This window comes from Taudactylus pleione, unplaced genomic scaffold, assembly GCF_031769625.1.
Source record: "Taudactylus pleione unplaced genomic scaffold, aTauple2 ptg000435l, whole genome shotgun sequence".
Classification (NCBI taxonomy): Eukaryota; Metazoa; Chordata; class Amphibia; order Anura; family Myobatrachidae; genus Taudactylus; species Taudactylus pleione.
In genome coordinates this window covers 788,581-805,484 of record NW_028284837.1, presented here as the reverse complement: position 1 = coordinate 805,484, position 16,904 = coordinate 788,581, and the positions used below count along the sequence as shown (strand labels likewise).

Below are 16,904 nucleotides of genomic sequence, written 5' to 3'. Positions count from 1 at the left end.
AACCCAGAAATACTTTTCTTTGAATTACAAACTTACTGTGCATTTTATGCAGCACACTTGCATCAATGTCGGCACTGCTGTGCCACAAGGAGTTTGTACAACATGTTGCTAATCAGTACACAGCAGTAAGTATCAGTCACTGCGGCACAGAGACTGACACTTGCTTTAGAGATGTGTTCTGACCCCCGTGTTTTGGTTTTGGAACTGGATTAACTTTAGTGTTTTGCTTCTTAGTTTGCAGAATCACCCTCATGTGTTTTGGTTTTGATTCTCTATTTTTTTTTTAATCAGAAAAATAGCTAAAATCACATCATTTGAGCCTGTTTTTGTTCCTATAGTATTAATAACCTCAATAACATTAATTTCCAATAAATTACAATTAATTTTGACCTTCTCACTGCTCATAATATTGTTTTCATCCTGATTAGGCCAAAAGGTTGAACCAAGCTAGCTGGCTGAGTAAACTAAGGATCAGCAGTCGGAGGCATGGGTGTGGTATAATAGATCAAGATGAAAAAGGTCGACAATGTCTAGATATACACCAGATGTTAGACCGACAATAAGTTGGCAGGGACAAAAGGTCAGCACACTAATGGTTGACATGGAAGAAGGTATACAGGTACAAATGGTCAACAGGGTCAAAACTTTGACATGAAAATGGTCAACACGCAAATGGTTGACACATGATTATTTTTTGTTTTCTAACCCTAATCTTCAGCTTAACCCTAACCCTCAATCATCATGCATAAACATAACCGTCGGGTGCCTTACCCTAACTGGACCTTCTAGTGTCTAAGTCTGATCCTAACCCTCCAGTAAATGCCTAACATTAACCCTCCCACCTGGTGCTGGGGTTAGAGCCTAACCCTAACTGTTGGGGAAAGTGCCTAACCCTAAAAAAAACCATATGTCAGTTATTTGTACTTGTCAACCTTTTTCTGTGTCGATATTTAACATGTAGACTTTTTGTCCCTGTCGACCTATTGTCTGTCTAACATCTGATGTCTGTCTAGACATTGTTAACCTTTTTCACAGGTGTAAGGGAGGGGGAATATGTTTGAAGTGGAAGGCAGGGAAAAGAAGGGTTGATTTGTTTGTAAAATTTTGGATTTAGAAGCAAATTTATTAAGAAGAAAGGGAGCAGTTTACAGAGAAAACATTTCCATTCACATCAGTCCTTGCCCCAGTGGAGCTTACAACAATCTAAGTTCCTTATTGCATGCACACAAACAAATACAATAGGGTTATTTTTTAGTTATTAGCCTACCAGTATATTTTTGGAGTGTGGGATGAAAACAGAGTACCCGTAGGAAACCCACACAAACATGGGGAAAATATACAATCTCCACACATGATTAGTGTTAAAAAATGTAACCATAAAAAAACAAATGAGAGAAGTGGAAAGCAGTGTTAAAAAACAACCAACCAACATCCCAATGAAGTTGATTCCTTAGGATTTAAAGCCTAGGCAAATTGAACAAAAAATTATATAATTTGATTATACAAGTCTGCAACTGCTAAGAGGATGCAGGAAATGCGACCTATATGCCTGGATGAGAAGCTGGTGATAGATGGCATTATAAGATACCAAAGAACATAATTTCCCAAGTACAGTACAGTAATATTCAGTACACTGCTGTCAAACACACACAATCTTAGCGAAGCCAATAATAAATAGAGATGTGAGGGTTCAGATTTACTCAGACATGTTTGGATTTCAAAAATTTATTTTATTGGCTATCAGCTATCACGTGTTTTGGATAGCCAATAAATTAAATCCAAACTAATCCAAACTTGCGATAATATTGGTGAAAAGAACCAAGTAAACCCGAACCCACTCATCTCTAATATTAATAAAAGGTGGTGCAAGATTAAATTGTCCTTGTGCCCTCCCACCCTTATTTTGTAAATTAAAAAGGACTGCATGTAGTGAATGGCATGTTGGCAATTTTATGTAGTCATCTTTCCCTTTAATAGAGGTGTTTTTTTGCAAAGTTAAACATTGTTTATTTTAGATGCTCTGACTTGAACTCTTTTTCCCCTTTAGCACTGGTTTTAGTAGATGACATTGAAGGACTAGTAATGTCCTCATGACTGGTGGCTGCAGCTGCAGTGCTAGTACTTGGTTGCTGCACCTGCTGTTCTATAGATTGATCTTCCTGACCTATATAGGTGCAGATAACATGGTGACCCTGAAGCTACCTGTGCATTATTCCTATATCATGGGCCTGCCTGACATTCACTCATTAGAAAGACACAAATTATTTTAAACAAGAAAAATACTATTAGATTTTTTCTAACACTGCACTAACTGTCTGCAAACCAATGCGCTAATTACACAGTGAGCGCGAAGCTATTGTGCATAAGTCTGGTATCACGGCCTGCCTGGCATTCTCTTGTCTAGACCAATAACCAACACAAACAAGCAGCAGTACACGGAGACTGACAAAGGTTAAAAAATCACAAACGTGTATTATTCCATAGTACCAATGTTCCAGGGCTCAGGACGCCCTTTTGTCAAGGTGCAAGTAACTTGTACCTTGACAAAAGGGCATCCTGAGCCCTGAAATGTTGGTACTATAGAGTAATACACATTTGTGACTTTTCTAAACCTTTAAAAGTCTCCGAGTGCCACTGTTTGTTTATGTTGTTACTTGTGGAATATTCTCCAGGGGCCACCGGAGCAAGAAATACTATTTGTGTAGAGTGCTGGTACATTTGAGATATCTATCTATCTATCTATCTATTGGTGTATATATATAAATAGAAATGCAGACAGATTATATGTATCTCATTCAGTTCTTTTATTTGAATAGATGCATAGTCATTTATTTATTAGCTGCTTGATTCACATGTATTCAGTAATTTTTACATATATTACCAGATAAACATATGAAGATGCTTACACCTGCACAGAACTGGTATTTCTGCTGGAGTCTCACCTGAGTTTCTCCTATAGGCCACAGCAACAGACTTGACTTGATGGTCAGAGCTTCATCTGGTAGTTTTGAAGTTTTATAATAGCCAATCTCAACTTGCTTTGAAGTCCCTTCTGGACTCAGCTGCCAGTTCACAACACTATAGACTGCAGGTGGGTCTCCATTCTTATCAAAGTACATGTTATTACCATTACTTAGTGTGAGTCTGACTTTCCTGATATAGTGCGTGAGCTGTGCAAAGAGAGAATATAAGATCATTTGTTTACAGCTTCAGAAGGATAAATTGATTCTACTTATTACTCTACAAATCATGATACACAATTATTGAATAGAACTAGATCACAGGTTTTCAAACTCAGTACTTAGGACACCAAACAGTGCATGTTTTCCAGGTCTCCTCACAGAATCGCATGTGAAATAATTAGCTCCACCTGTGGATCTTTAAAATGTGACAGTGAATAATGAATGCACTTGCTCAGCTGCTGGGTGACCTGTATGGGGTCCTGAGGACCAAGTTTGAGAACCACTGAACTACAGTAGATATATTAGAATAAGGAAATAACATAATATCACCATTATTTTACTATTTTTAAAGTTCTGAAAAAAAGTCAAGAATTTCTTTCACATTGTCTTTGTAGTAAATGAGCCAACAGGATTATATTTCTAAGAAAATTCTACATTTTATACAAATAAAAACCAGTATGAACACGTGAGCTCATGTAACATTGTACACATTTTGTGACAAAAATGCAATTTTGAAACTCATAAAAAAAGATGCATTTTGCAGAGTCAACATATTAGGTCGCTGAGGAGATGATTTCGAGCCAAAGCAACTCAGCAAGAACGAGTTGTCCTAATCATCAATAAAATAAATAACAGACTTTGGAGTTGTCAGCTGGGACCTTGGTGGTTGTAAAGAAGCATTGCAACTAATGGTATGCCAATGTGACGGCATGAGGATGCTCTGAACTGGCCACCTGGTAATAAAGGCATGAGTTAATCTGAGACATATTTATGGGCATGAGGGGGCTCTGGCTGGTATATAAAGGCAGTAAGGGACTGTGGGGCCTATTCATCATACCTTACAATTTGATGGAGGTAATTAGGTTTAGAACTTGCATGGAGTTCTACCTAATTACTGGAGGAATTCATCATTCTTCCTCTCCATCAGTATCTATTCCGAAAAGCTGTCATTTTTGTGATGACAGCTTTTCGGGAAATAGGTACTTTTCCCTCTGTACTCTAACTTATCGCAGCTGAAAACAGTGCTGCGCATGCGCTGTTACATTCGTAAACCAAGCGCATGCACAGCACTGCCTACAGCGGCAGTAAGTTTGATGTCCTGCTCTACTACAAAACCACTTACTCTTGTATTTGATTTCAAACGTGGGCTAACACAATCTGCCTCTCTTCATTCCCCCCTTCAAGGAAGACAATATATAGATGTCTCTCACCTGGTTGGTCTCTCTGCTCCCACTCTTCCATACACAGATTGCCACAGACACATCTGCCTCTCTTTTCTCACTCCTCTGAGACAGGAAGATGGCCGACTCAAATGTTACAACTGTATAGGGCCATACAACAATATCAGAGAAATTGCCACTCCTTTACTGAATGTTGGGTATATTTGTTTGGGGTGCAAACTTCTGTACAATATTGGACCCTCCAGTAGCCTCCCTGGATCCCCCATAGCCCATCACACAGTAGCATGTTATAGGTTAGGATGGAGACTGCCTCTTGCTGAGCTGCAACAGTCTCCTCTCTCACCCTGCCTGGTGTGCAACTGACAAGATTACTCGCTCCTCCCCCCTTGGAACTACTGGTTACATCTTTCAACACCTGGTTTATCCCCTTTCCCCTAAACTGTAAGCTCTCATGGGCAGGTCCCTCTGCCATCTAGTTTCACATCATGCACTTTCCTTGTCCAATGGTGCAACCAGCATTTGACAAGTAGGGAGAGTAAAGTTGGGTAGGACTAACAACAAAGCCAGAACTTAGTGATCATCATACAGTAGACAGAGTCTCCCATGACTGCCATTCTTACCAACTTGACAAACACAATAGACGTTTAGCTGAATTACCCAAACACAGCCACTGAAGAGCTTACCACATATGATATAGCACTCGCTGGTTTTAATCACATTTATATGTTTATATATTGCAATATGATCAGGGTAGGAAGTTCCTCTCCTGGGCACCTCCAAACACATAGCAGCCAGGAAACAACACACTACACCAGTCCAGGATTTTGTGCAAGCTGGCCGCAGCTAGTGTTTATTGTGCAGTATAAAAACAGAAATAATAAAAATAAATCCTAGCCCATCTGGGCACTAACTAAACAACAGATTCCCTCTTTCAAAGTGGTAGGGCCTATTGCCCTCACCACAAACATAGCCATATGCACAGTCCATACAGGAAGTATAACACAGTGTCTCTGAACTAGCCTGCCTGCTTGCTCTTCTAGGTGTAAAAGTGCGTACACACAGAGCAATAAAACTGAACGATATGAACGATAACAATATCATTCATATCATTATCATTCATATTGTTCATTTGTATGTACTTACCAACCTGTCAATGGCCAACGATGCGCGTTCCCGCATGGACGACAAAGATATCTTTCATTGTCCAAGCATGCAGGCCAACTTGGTAGATATCATCCACTTTGCCTGTTCAGAGATGTGGCAGGATGACTTCACCGAACAATATCTTTCAAGTTGTTGGTGGTACAGACTGTACCATGTGTATGCACCATAAGGCCCTGATACAAACCCTGACACAGCTTATATGAGCCTTTTCCAGGTGCAATCACTAATCAGCCTGCTCTCTGGATGAATGCCCAACACCTGAAATGGCCCTGTAGATGGAGCCCTCCCTTCTCTTTCACATCCACACCCCCAGGACTTATCATCCGGCTTTTACTTAAAGCCCAACTCTCATAAGCACAGGCACAGATATTTCCTCGGGGTTTTAAAACAGATATGTCTGAAATCTGGGACACACCTATATGTCATTCAGCACTTTTCCAGTACTTCTATCACACAAAAAAAATAATATTTTTATATATATATATATATATATATATATATATATATATATATATATATGATATGAAGACGGGTTGCCAGCCGCATGAATACTCCCACCTTCTGCTACAGTATATTTGTTATAGTTGCTATGGTTGTAATCGCATCCCTTGGTATGCACGCTGCTGCTATACTTCATGTGGACTTTGTGTGGATTGAATAAATTGGTTTTATTTTTATGCATGATGTGACACCCCATTTTGGTGTTCTCTCGCTTTCTCTATATATATTCAATATATCTGCTTACCTGCCATGGTTCAAAATTCCAAATATTTGCACAGGTCCCATAAGTAAATGGCCCTTCACTCTCTTTGCACTTTTTCAGATCTTCCAAAGCTTTAGCAAAAACATGTACAGATAAAGATATATAATAAGAATATTTTAAGCTATTAGTGTAGGTGGAACTGTTCTTGACATCATCTAAATGTTCTTCTCCTGTGCATTCCTTTACTGTGGCACCCAAAGAACCAGCAATGTTTTTACCATACACAAATTTGCAATTAAAAGCTTTCTCCCAATACAAGTTGACCCAGTTCTCCGCCATGGACTGAGAAGGTTGAATCTTGCTGAAGAACTGACTTAATCCTGGGACCACATAATCAGTACTAGCTAAACCAAGAGTGCCAGATAAGATTGAAGCATAATTTCTAACTGACAATAAAATGTACTTGGACCACCCGGCATTTCCTATAAATATCTTCCCCGTGATGTTCTGTTTCAACATTTCATTCAGAATAGGAATAAAATCTATGCCAGCAGAGAATACAATGACCACCTTAGCTGTTGATGCCTTAATAACCTTCACTATATGTAGAGCATTGCGATCTGGTTGTCCCAAGCGAATATATTCAGTAAAAGCTACACACGCTCCAGCATTGGTTATCTCTTGTTTTATTGGCTGAATTCCCAGAAGACCATAATCATTGTCTGTAGCTATGAAGCCGATCCAGGTCCAACCAAAGCTCAAAACAAGCTGAGCCAGTCCCATAGATTGGAATTTATCACTTGGATATGTCCTGAAGAACGATGGAAACATTTTCCGGTCACCCAGTAGAGAAACACTTGAATATGGACTGATCTGAAAGTAAAATAAAGTGTATATAAACAATAAATACTATACTAACAGCACTTCAGTTGTTTTTGCTTTGTGTGTATCTAGTTATTGAAAGAGCATGATAAACCTTTTAATCTTACAACACTCTTCTTTCCATTGCCAAACAAGTCTACTTCAATTTTCTTACAACTCCACTGACTCCTACCTCTTGACACAACATATGCACATTCAACTGTATCAAATCAAAATTAAAACCACTTAATACATCTCCTTATACTGTACCCCACACCTCAGCCATCTATTAGTAAATTGTTCATTGCACAGATCTTTGCACTTATTTTACCACCTTACCCTATGCCTTCCCTCATTAATTAAATTTCCTCCTTACTAATGTACATGTCTGTCTCTAACTCACTTTACTAACCTATCTTTCTCCACTGACACAGTACAAACTTCCATTAACAATTCAGGATTTTACCAATCATAGAGACTGCCAGGGGCGTATTAAGAGAGGAGGGTGCCAATGTGCATTCACTGACTGTGGCCCCCTCCTCTCTTCCCAGTGGCCAGTAGTGCACTGAATCTGTGCCCAGAGTCTACTGCTCATGTGCAGGTCAGCTAATATGGTTCACTATTGTGCATGTGCAAAATGCCAGGAAAATGGGTGTTGGGGCCATTTTCCCTGTGATTTATGCAATGTTGCTACAGCCAATGCAGGACTTCAGGGAGGTAAGTATTAAAAATATGGGTGCAGGGTGTGTGGTGTGGGCCCCTTCTGGACCCAAGGGCCCATGTGCACTGCACAACTGCACCCATTATAGATACACCCCTGAGTACTGTTCTAATGCTCTAATTATGGAACTTCCTGTCGCACTTTACACCTCTCATTGGATTACCTGCATTTAGTTTTACTCTGTGGCTGTTATCATAAATGTGATGAATGATCTTCTCACTGCAATGTCTAAAATTGATTTCTCCATAGTCATCCACCTCCTCTTCATACACCACAAAGGCCATCTCGCCACCACGGTTCTGGTATTCTGTAAATCTGGAACAGGGCACTGGGTAATAACTGAGGAGTGCAGGAAACGGGGAGGCTTCAAGATACCATGACCCATAGGTAATACAGGCACTGGCAGGCTAGAGACACTAGGAATCATGGACCAGAGCAATATAACGATACTAGAATTGTAACAGGAACCCATGTCACTGGGCAACCTCTCACCAAATGGTCCTGGACCAGTCAGACCAGAGAACTAATCCAGTGACAAGAGGAACCTGAACTCAAAACAGTATTGTGAAACAAAATGTTGATAGTCCAAGTGCTTCACGAATATGAGAACAATGCTGCAAAGGTGCTAAGTGTACACCCACAAAGACACTCCAAATAGACACAGAAAAAAATAGGTGCACCGTGCGCAAAAAAATCAATAGGGAATAGATTCTTTTTAAAGCAAATATGTTCAATTGACAATAGATGATGAATAATAAATATCACCACCTGATTCCTGAATCAGTGTTTGCAAAGTGGATAATATAAATAAAAATATAAATAAGAATTATAAATAAACAAATAAATAAAAATAAGTCCAATGTCACCATCAATAGTTGATTGGTCCAATTTAAAAAAGTTCCTTCATAATAACATGGTAAACGTCTTCCTTCTATAGTACACTGGTCTGCCCAAAGTCACAAAAGCCACTCTGTTTCCTCTTCAAACACACTAGGGTACCTCTTGTTCCTCAAATATAAAAACAAGGGAAAATCGCAATAGTGTGATAAGGTAATTTTATTTTGAGTGACAATTAAAAGTGATTATGAGGCTGCGTACCAGACAAAAGGGTGTATAAAAACACCATCAAGCATTTGTAGAAATAACTGGGTACCTTCTGGGATCAAGAATCCACCCACTGTGCTTTTTGGTCTGGATCAGCTCCTCCTCAACCATCCACCAACGCATTTCAGCTTGAAGAAAGCCTTTATCAAGGTGTACACCTTGATAAAGGCTTTCTTTAAGCTGAAACGCGTTGGTGAATGGTTGAGGAGGAGCTGAGGAGGAGCTGATCCAGACCAAAAAGCACAGTGGGTGGATTCTTTATCCCAGGAGGTACCCAGTTATTTCTACAAATGCTTGATGGTGTTTTTATACACCCTTTTGTCTGGTACCCAGCCTCATAATCACTTTTAATGTCATTCAAAATAAAATTACCTTATCACACTATTGCGATTTTCCCTTGTTTTTATATTTGAGGAACAAGAGGTACCCTAGTGTGTTTGAAGAGGAAACAGAGTGGCTTTTGTGACTTTGGGCAGACCAGTGTACTATAGAAGGAAGACGTTTACCATGTTATTATGAAGGAACTTTTTTAAATTGGACCAATTAACTATTGATGGTGACATTGGACTTATTTTTATTTATTTATTTATAATTCTTATTTATATTTTTATTTATATTATCCACTTTGCAAAGACTGATTCAGGAATCAGGTGGTGATATTTATTATTCATCATCTATTGTCAACTGAACATATTTGCTTTAAAAAGAATCTATTCCCTATTCAGTTTTTTGCGCACGGTGCACCTATCTTTTTTCAAAACAGTATAGTACTGACAGTCTGGACCTTGGAGCCAAGCCATGAATTGGAGTCTTATGTAACCAGGGAAAAATGTTGTATGAAGTTATATCTTTGGTACAGCTCTGACGCAAGACCTGGACCATAATCCGGAAGGGGAACTCAGGATAGAGAGACACTTCAGGTACACACAGTACTTAACACCTCAATGTTAAAAGACTTTGACCTGGTAATGCCCTCAAGACCTTTAACCCCAATACGAATGTCAGCCCAGGACAAGAGCACACAATACAGGACAACCAAAATAGTCAACCTAGATTATGCAGTAACCCACTATAGCCACAGAATTTAGTGATACCTGCTACACAGTCCAGATGATGCCCACACCATGTAGAGTGGAATCCACGCAGGTGATAAGATGTGTGACAACAGCAGATGGTATGCACTGCATGTATACTGGCAGAATTGGAGCTGGGGTTGGAAGTGGTCTGTGTGCAGCATGGGAGCTGCAGTGCTGATAGATGGTACACAGCGGTAGATGGAACATAGACAACAATGATCAGTCTGTGTGCGGCATAGAAGCTACGGCACTGAGAGGTGATACACATCAGTAGATGGAATGCAGACAGCAGCAAGCAGTCTGTGTGCAGCGCGGAAGCCGCGGTGCTGGGATGGTATACAGCGGTGATGGTAAATGTTCCTGGTGGTTATCTGTATGTGGCATGGAAGCTGCAGCGCTGAGAGGCAAACAATGATGGTACACATGGGTAATGGTTGAGTTTTAGCAAGGAGAGTATCCACAGGAGAAAACTCTGGAAACACAGGAGACACTGACCCTGGAACAATCCTCAGGAAGGAACACAGTTGTTCAGGCAATTAGTCTTTCCTAGGCCTGGATATACTGTATATAGGGAGCAGTAACAGGTAATTTGTCAGATTGACCAGGTGAGCGGTAATCACTGTGATCGTCAGTTGGAGAATTTAGATACAGTAATGAATGAATGCTTATGCCTGTATGGGCAGCTAAGACACTCACTAAACTCTCTCACATTCCCTCTTACTGTAGATCTTCCTTTGTCCTGCACCTGACCTCATTTCTGATTACCAATTCTAGCTACTGTCTATACTGAAATTCATCTTCCATGCTGCAATCCTACAGTACCATCCCTGATCAGTCTCTGCCCAAGCCTTTAAATCTGTTAGGATCTGCAGTTAAGCAGATAATATTGTTTGTAGTTTTCAGCCTTGCTACTGAAGCACTGCACTAATTACTGCCTGTATGTGTGCAGTATCAGGTGCACACTAATTGATTCTCTTGTCTGTGCACAGCCCAGGTGCATACTAGTCTGTCATTAAGGGAGACTTACTCTGGTTGGGCCCTGTTTCTGTTAAATTGCAGCCAGCCCTTCACTCCATGCCGGTGATAGAGTTATTCGTGCTTCTGGTTAGTCCTGTCTCCTGTTGATCAGTTGAGTTCCAGAGTCTAGTTCTGCTGTGTTGGTCCACTGCCATTTGTTCCATCCAGGCAGCTCAATCTGTATTCCACCTGTTCATACTGCTTGTGTTATCTAGGTGGCATGGTGCGCTTCCTTGCCCTGAAGCACCTACAGGTATGCCCAGCTAGTTTGTTGCTGCATATGCTATGTAGTGAGCCATGCATGGCATGCCACACACCACGCCATGAGTCGCGCCACACAGAAAGTTTCATATTGTAGCATAGCGCTGGAAACATGTCATAACGTGTAATACCACTTTTTGTCCACCAGCTGTCACTTTTCCTAAACTACACAGCGCATGCATCTGATTTCCAATGCATGTTTTGTATCACTGCCCGATGATTGGCTGACAGAAGCTGTGATTCATTACCACTATACAGTAGTACAGAGTTTTCCACATGGAATCAGGAATGTATATAAAAGCTGTAGAAGAATGTCTAATAAAGTTTGAAATCATTAAGCTCTGTATTACACACTGACTGTGTGGTTGAAATTGCACACTTGCGCCAATGTAAGTACTACAATGTCTACAGACTTAGACATTGTAGTGATTTCATTACTTTAGGAACTATTGTAGTAATGGGATGAGGCATGTGGCCTAGGGGGCTAATGCCTAGTCTCACTGTTTCTCCCAACTTCTTGTCCTGTGGGTTCGAGACCTTGTAAATATAGAATTTTTTTAAAAATCTTCACTTATTCAGTATTCAATACATTATCCACAACTTCCCACCACCTGGCATTTCTATGCTACTTTATGCCACTGTGTGCTCAAGAAAGGGGTGTATGGCGCTCCAATACAGTACCCATGTAGCACAAAGCTAGTTGCGCTACAGAGCACAAAGCTAGTTGCGCTACAGTATGGCATTTTGAGTCTATTTCTACTGTGCATACCCAGTGTGTCAGGAGTCAAACACAGCAAAAGTGGGATGTCTGTATTACAGTACATACTGACTGTGCGTTTAAAGTGCAAAATTGTGTCAATGTTGGTGCTGTCCCAGACTTGGACACTATAGTGATTTCTCATGACCAGTAACTGCCTCTGTTTGAGAGAGAGGTCTCTGTATTACAAACTGACTGTGCGTTTAAAGCGCAAACTTGCTTCAATGTCTGCATGGTTGGTGCTGTGGTGGCTGTCAGCCAGCTCTGAGGGGTTAAAAATGGGATCTCTGGTGCATGCCCAGTGGAGGGATTACAATGGGATTTCTGGTGCATGTCCAGTGGAGCCAAGTCTTACAGTACGCCATGTAGCGCCATGGCATATGGAAGATCACAGCACTGTGCATGCCTATAATACAAAAAATTGTCTTCCTTTCCAAATATTATACAGTACTAGTATAGTACAGTACAGTACTAGTACATACTGTACTGTATATACACATTATGTACAGTATGTGTACTGATTTGCCTCCCGTTCTAAGAGCTTACTGTACAGTATGTATGTGATATTAAAAATTTTGGTTGTGTGAACATGCAAATACTATACAGTGCATGAATGTGATATCCATCCAAATTAACAGTATGGTATTCAGTACAAATTACAACAGTGGAGCACTAGCCACCCAGCGGTTAATGGTGCACCATGGACAACAAACTAGCTGGGCACATCTGTATCAATATCCAGTGTCAACCAGGCTTTACTGGTAACATCTCCACGTCTGTGTGCACACTTATTTAGAGACTCACAACCCAAAGGCTGTATCTTACCCTCAGCCCTCAGGCCGCAACTAGCTAAGGCCGACCATCACTCAAGGCTGCTTCCACAGCCCAAAGGCCACATCTTACTCTCTGCCCTCAGGCTGCAACTAGCCAAGGCTGACCAGCACTCAAGGCTGCTTCCACAGTCCAAAGGCTACATCTTACTCTCAGGCCTCAGGCCGCAACTAGCCAATGCCGACCAGACCTCAAGGCTGCTTCCACAGCCCCAATGGCTGCATCTCACCCTCGGCCCACAGGCCACAACTAGCAAAGTTACTTATTGAAGGGCTTGGAACAGCCAGGTATTTAACCACTCTAGACTTAACCAAAGAGTATTGGCAAGTGCCATTAACTGAGAGTGCCAAAGAAAAGACAGCTTTTTCAACACCAGAAGGGTTTGTTCTAATAGAAGATGTTGCCCTTTGGGTTATGTGGAGCACTGGCTACCTTCCAAAGGATGTTGGATAGGATTCTAAGACCCCATAAACGGTATGCTGCTGCTTGTATAGGTGATGTAGTCATTCATAGTCTTGATTGGCATTCTCATTTGCCCAGAGTACAAGCAGTGTTGGACTTCATCTATAGGGCAGGGTTGACAGCCAACCCAAAGAAATGTCGCCTAGGGATGGAAGAAGTAAAGTATCTTGGTTACACCATTGGCAGAGGTTTAATAAAGCCACAGCTTAATAACAAGGTGGTTCTTGGCATTACAAAGTTTCAAGTTCACAGTAGAACACAGGCCAGGAAGCCAGCTGGCCAATGCAGATGCTTTGTCACATGTCCATTGTTTGGGGGCTGCAGTTGTTCCGCCCATAGGTCGAAACAGAGGGGATATGTGATAGAGGCACTGGAGAAGTTGGGGATGGCATGCATGTGTGTCCCAGATTCCTGTCATATGTATTTTAAACCCCAAGGAAAAGTCTGTTTTGCCAAGCAGATTTGAGTGTCGGCTTTTGGTAAAAGCCGGATAATGGGTCCTGGGGGTGTGGGTGTGAGACAGAAGGGATGGCTCCATTCACAGGGCTGCTTCAGGTGTCGAGCTTTTCAACCTGAGACCAGGCTAATTAATGATTACACCTGGAAGTGGCTCATAAGAGCTGTGTAGAGTTTGTGGCTGAGTGTCTCACACCTGGGGAAGTAGGCATGCAGGCTAGCATGTCCAGAGACACTGTATGATTACCCTGTAAGTATTGTGCACATGCTGTTATTGATGATGAGGGCAGTAGGACCTACCATTCTGGTAGTGAAGGTACCCACTGTTTAGTTAGTGCCCAGACATCTAGGGTTTGGTTACTGTTTTATTTTGTTTATGTGTTTGGTACAATAAAGACTGGTGCCGACCAGTTTGTACAAGAACCCCAGACTTGTGTCCTGTTTCCTCGGCTGCTGTGTGTGTAAAGAGGGAGTCCATATACCCCAGGAGAGGGACCCCTATCCTGACTGTCACAGTATGTATAGATATAGCCCTATGCTGAGAAATTATTATAGGGGCTCTATTTAGTACAATCTGCATTAAAATGCAGATTTTAGTGTGGTACTACTGACTGAATTTGGCTATATCACAGGGATTTACAGAGCTTGCGATAAAGTTTTATCCCTGTGAATCCCCTCTGCAGCCTTATCACTGTTTTTTTGGAAAAAATACAGTGATAAGCTGCCGCGCATGTGCCAACCGACTGCCGCTACCCCCCCGCGCAATGTCAACCCTCCCCTGCGCCCCCTTCTCCATAGTTTCACTTACCTCCAGTGATCAGTACTATGGTGATGTCCTCTGTGGATCCGGTTAGCTGGTCTCCCATCCTACACTGTGACACAGTCAGCTGACCAGATCACAGTTTCGAATGGGAGACCAGCTGACAGGAGCCACGGAGGACTTCACCGGAGCCCCGATCACTGGCCCTGGACTCAAGTAAGTTTTTTAATTTTAGCAGTGATCAGCCTGTGGTCTAAACACAGCTGATCACTGGGGCTGGCTCCAGGCTCTTCTCTGTCTGTTAGAGCAGAGCAGGATTCCAGTAACCGGGGAGACCCTGGATAACGCCATCTCAAAGTGGCGTTATTATCATAGGACTTTCCCCGGTATTTTTTCACATTTAATTTTCAATAAATCCCAGGCAGATCACATTTCCCATTACAATTACGGGAAATGCGATCTGATTACTAAAAATATGTGATCATTAGGGTTTGGAGTAGAATTTTACGAATTCTACTCCAAATGCCCTTTAGTACATTTAGGTGAAACTAAAATAATGTGAAAAGGGTGTGAAAACACCCCTTTTCCCTTTATTTTAGTAAAACTAATGTTAATAAATAGACCCTTAGGTCTTACCATCTGCTTGTAATATCACTGAAAAAGACTTGCTGAAAAAGAAACAATTCAAAATTATATCCATTACAGTCCCTAGAAGCAGACGGCCTGATTCAGACCCGCTCGCAAGCGCTATGTGCTCGCAAGCATGTTGATGGATGTGCATTGCACACGCGTAGTGTGTGCAATGCGCGTGCGCAAGCCCCGTATCGAGAGAGAAATTCTCTCGCTCCAGGGCTCGCTACAAACGGGGTGGCTGTCGATATTGATCAATAGCTCGCCCCGTTTGGTAGGCAGGGTGGGGGGGTGGCTGTACAAACGGAGGCATTCCTGAAGGAACGCCTGCCATTTGTGGGCGGCCCTACTGACATCACCAGTGATGTCAGTAGTGAGCTTCTGGCTCTAAAAGAGCCGGAAGCTCACTGGGACTTGCGGGAATGAGACCCTACCACAAGGGTCTCGTCGCAAGCCCAATGGTTGCGATGGTCACGACCATCACCTGGCCGCCCATTAAAGCTGTGGGTGGTCACCCACAGCTTAGCGAGCGGTCTGGAGGCTGCCCAAAAAAAACAAAAGAGGCCTCCCTGATTCAGAGCAAGCGCTAACAAAGAGCGTCCGGCTCTGAATCAGGGCCTGAGGCCAGAAACTTGATAACAATACACAGTAGAGTGCTATTTTGCAGATACTGTATCATATCTTTATTATAGTAATCTGGTTTAGTTAATTATACAGTTGTTTTGGATTTATTTAGAATAGTAGAGATCATTTGATGGTTATGGCATTTAAGTTCATCATAACTTCTCTTACCTGTGGGTATCTGAAAATCCCCAAAACATGAGCCAAGGTGATTGAGTTGGTGGAAAGTATAGATCCAATAACTGCCATGAAGGATGGTCTAGAATTACATTGGGTGTTGGATGTGATTGTGGTCATTTCAGTTAGGAATTGTAAAGCTCCTTGTATTTCACAATGTGATATACTATATGTGTCATACATCTGGAACCCTAGTGTGACATTTGGGAGAATATTGGGATCTCTGTTGATCTCTTCAATGGTGTGTATTATGGTCTGAATCTGATAGTAAAATTCCAAACTGAACCTTTAAAATAGATAAAAAAATATGAAAACCTTGTTCAATATTAACAAAATTAAGTTATAACAATTCAAAGGTTTTTGTTTTAGGTTTAAGACAATTCCTTAATAGATCCTTAATTTAAAGGGCCTTCATCCAATAAATTTAAATGGCATTTGGAAGTGATTTCAGGTTGTTAGAGACTAATCCCCCCAATTTTGGAGGTGGGACATATAATACTATTTATACCAACTCCTGGAGAACACCTACACCTTGACAAAGACTGACAACAGTCGAAATGCATTGGTGGTATGGCATTTTTTAGGACAAACCTAGCCAGATACTAGCAGGCACTGAAGTGAGGTGAGAACATTGGGGACCCCTTTTTATATCACTTGTTGTTTCCTGTAAGCTGCTTTAAGATTGGTACTGACAGGTCTTTGTCTTTGTTTTTGGTACTTGGAACCAGTTTTAATTTTGTCTTATGTATGTATTTGTTTTATTATGTAATACTCTAATAAATCTCCATATTTAACATATATGGAATTTTTAACTTTTCTGTACATGTGAACAAAATACCCCGAGGAGATTTTATGAAACCGTTACAGGAATTTACCACGTTTGATGTATGCAAGCATACTTGTGAGGTTATTACTATTGGAATCTATGGCATGAGGTGTC

General features: G+C 41.3%; 1 protein-coding gene across 1 annotated transcript in view; it reads right to left on the bottom strand.

Moving 5' to 3' along the window:
* Nucleotides 1–16,198, bottom strand: part of LOC148505876 (extracellular calcium-sensing receptor-like) — a 50,160-nt gene extending 33,962 nt beyond the window's left edge. Inside the window, exons 1-3 of the mRNA XM_088447596.1 lie at nt 15,959–16,198; nt 6,273–7,103; nt 2,943–3,170 (exon numbers count right to left, since the gene is read on the bottom strand). Coding sequence (XP_088303722.1) covers nt 2,943–3,170; nt 6,273–7,103; nt 15,959–16,147 — 1,248 coding nt within the window. The 5' untranslated portion in view covers nt 16,148–16,198. The remainder of the gene's footprint in view (nt 1–2,942; nt 3,171–6,272; nt 7,104–15,958) is intronic.
* Nucleotides 16,199–16,904: the final 706 nt, after the last annotated feature.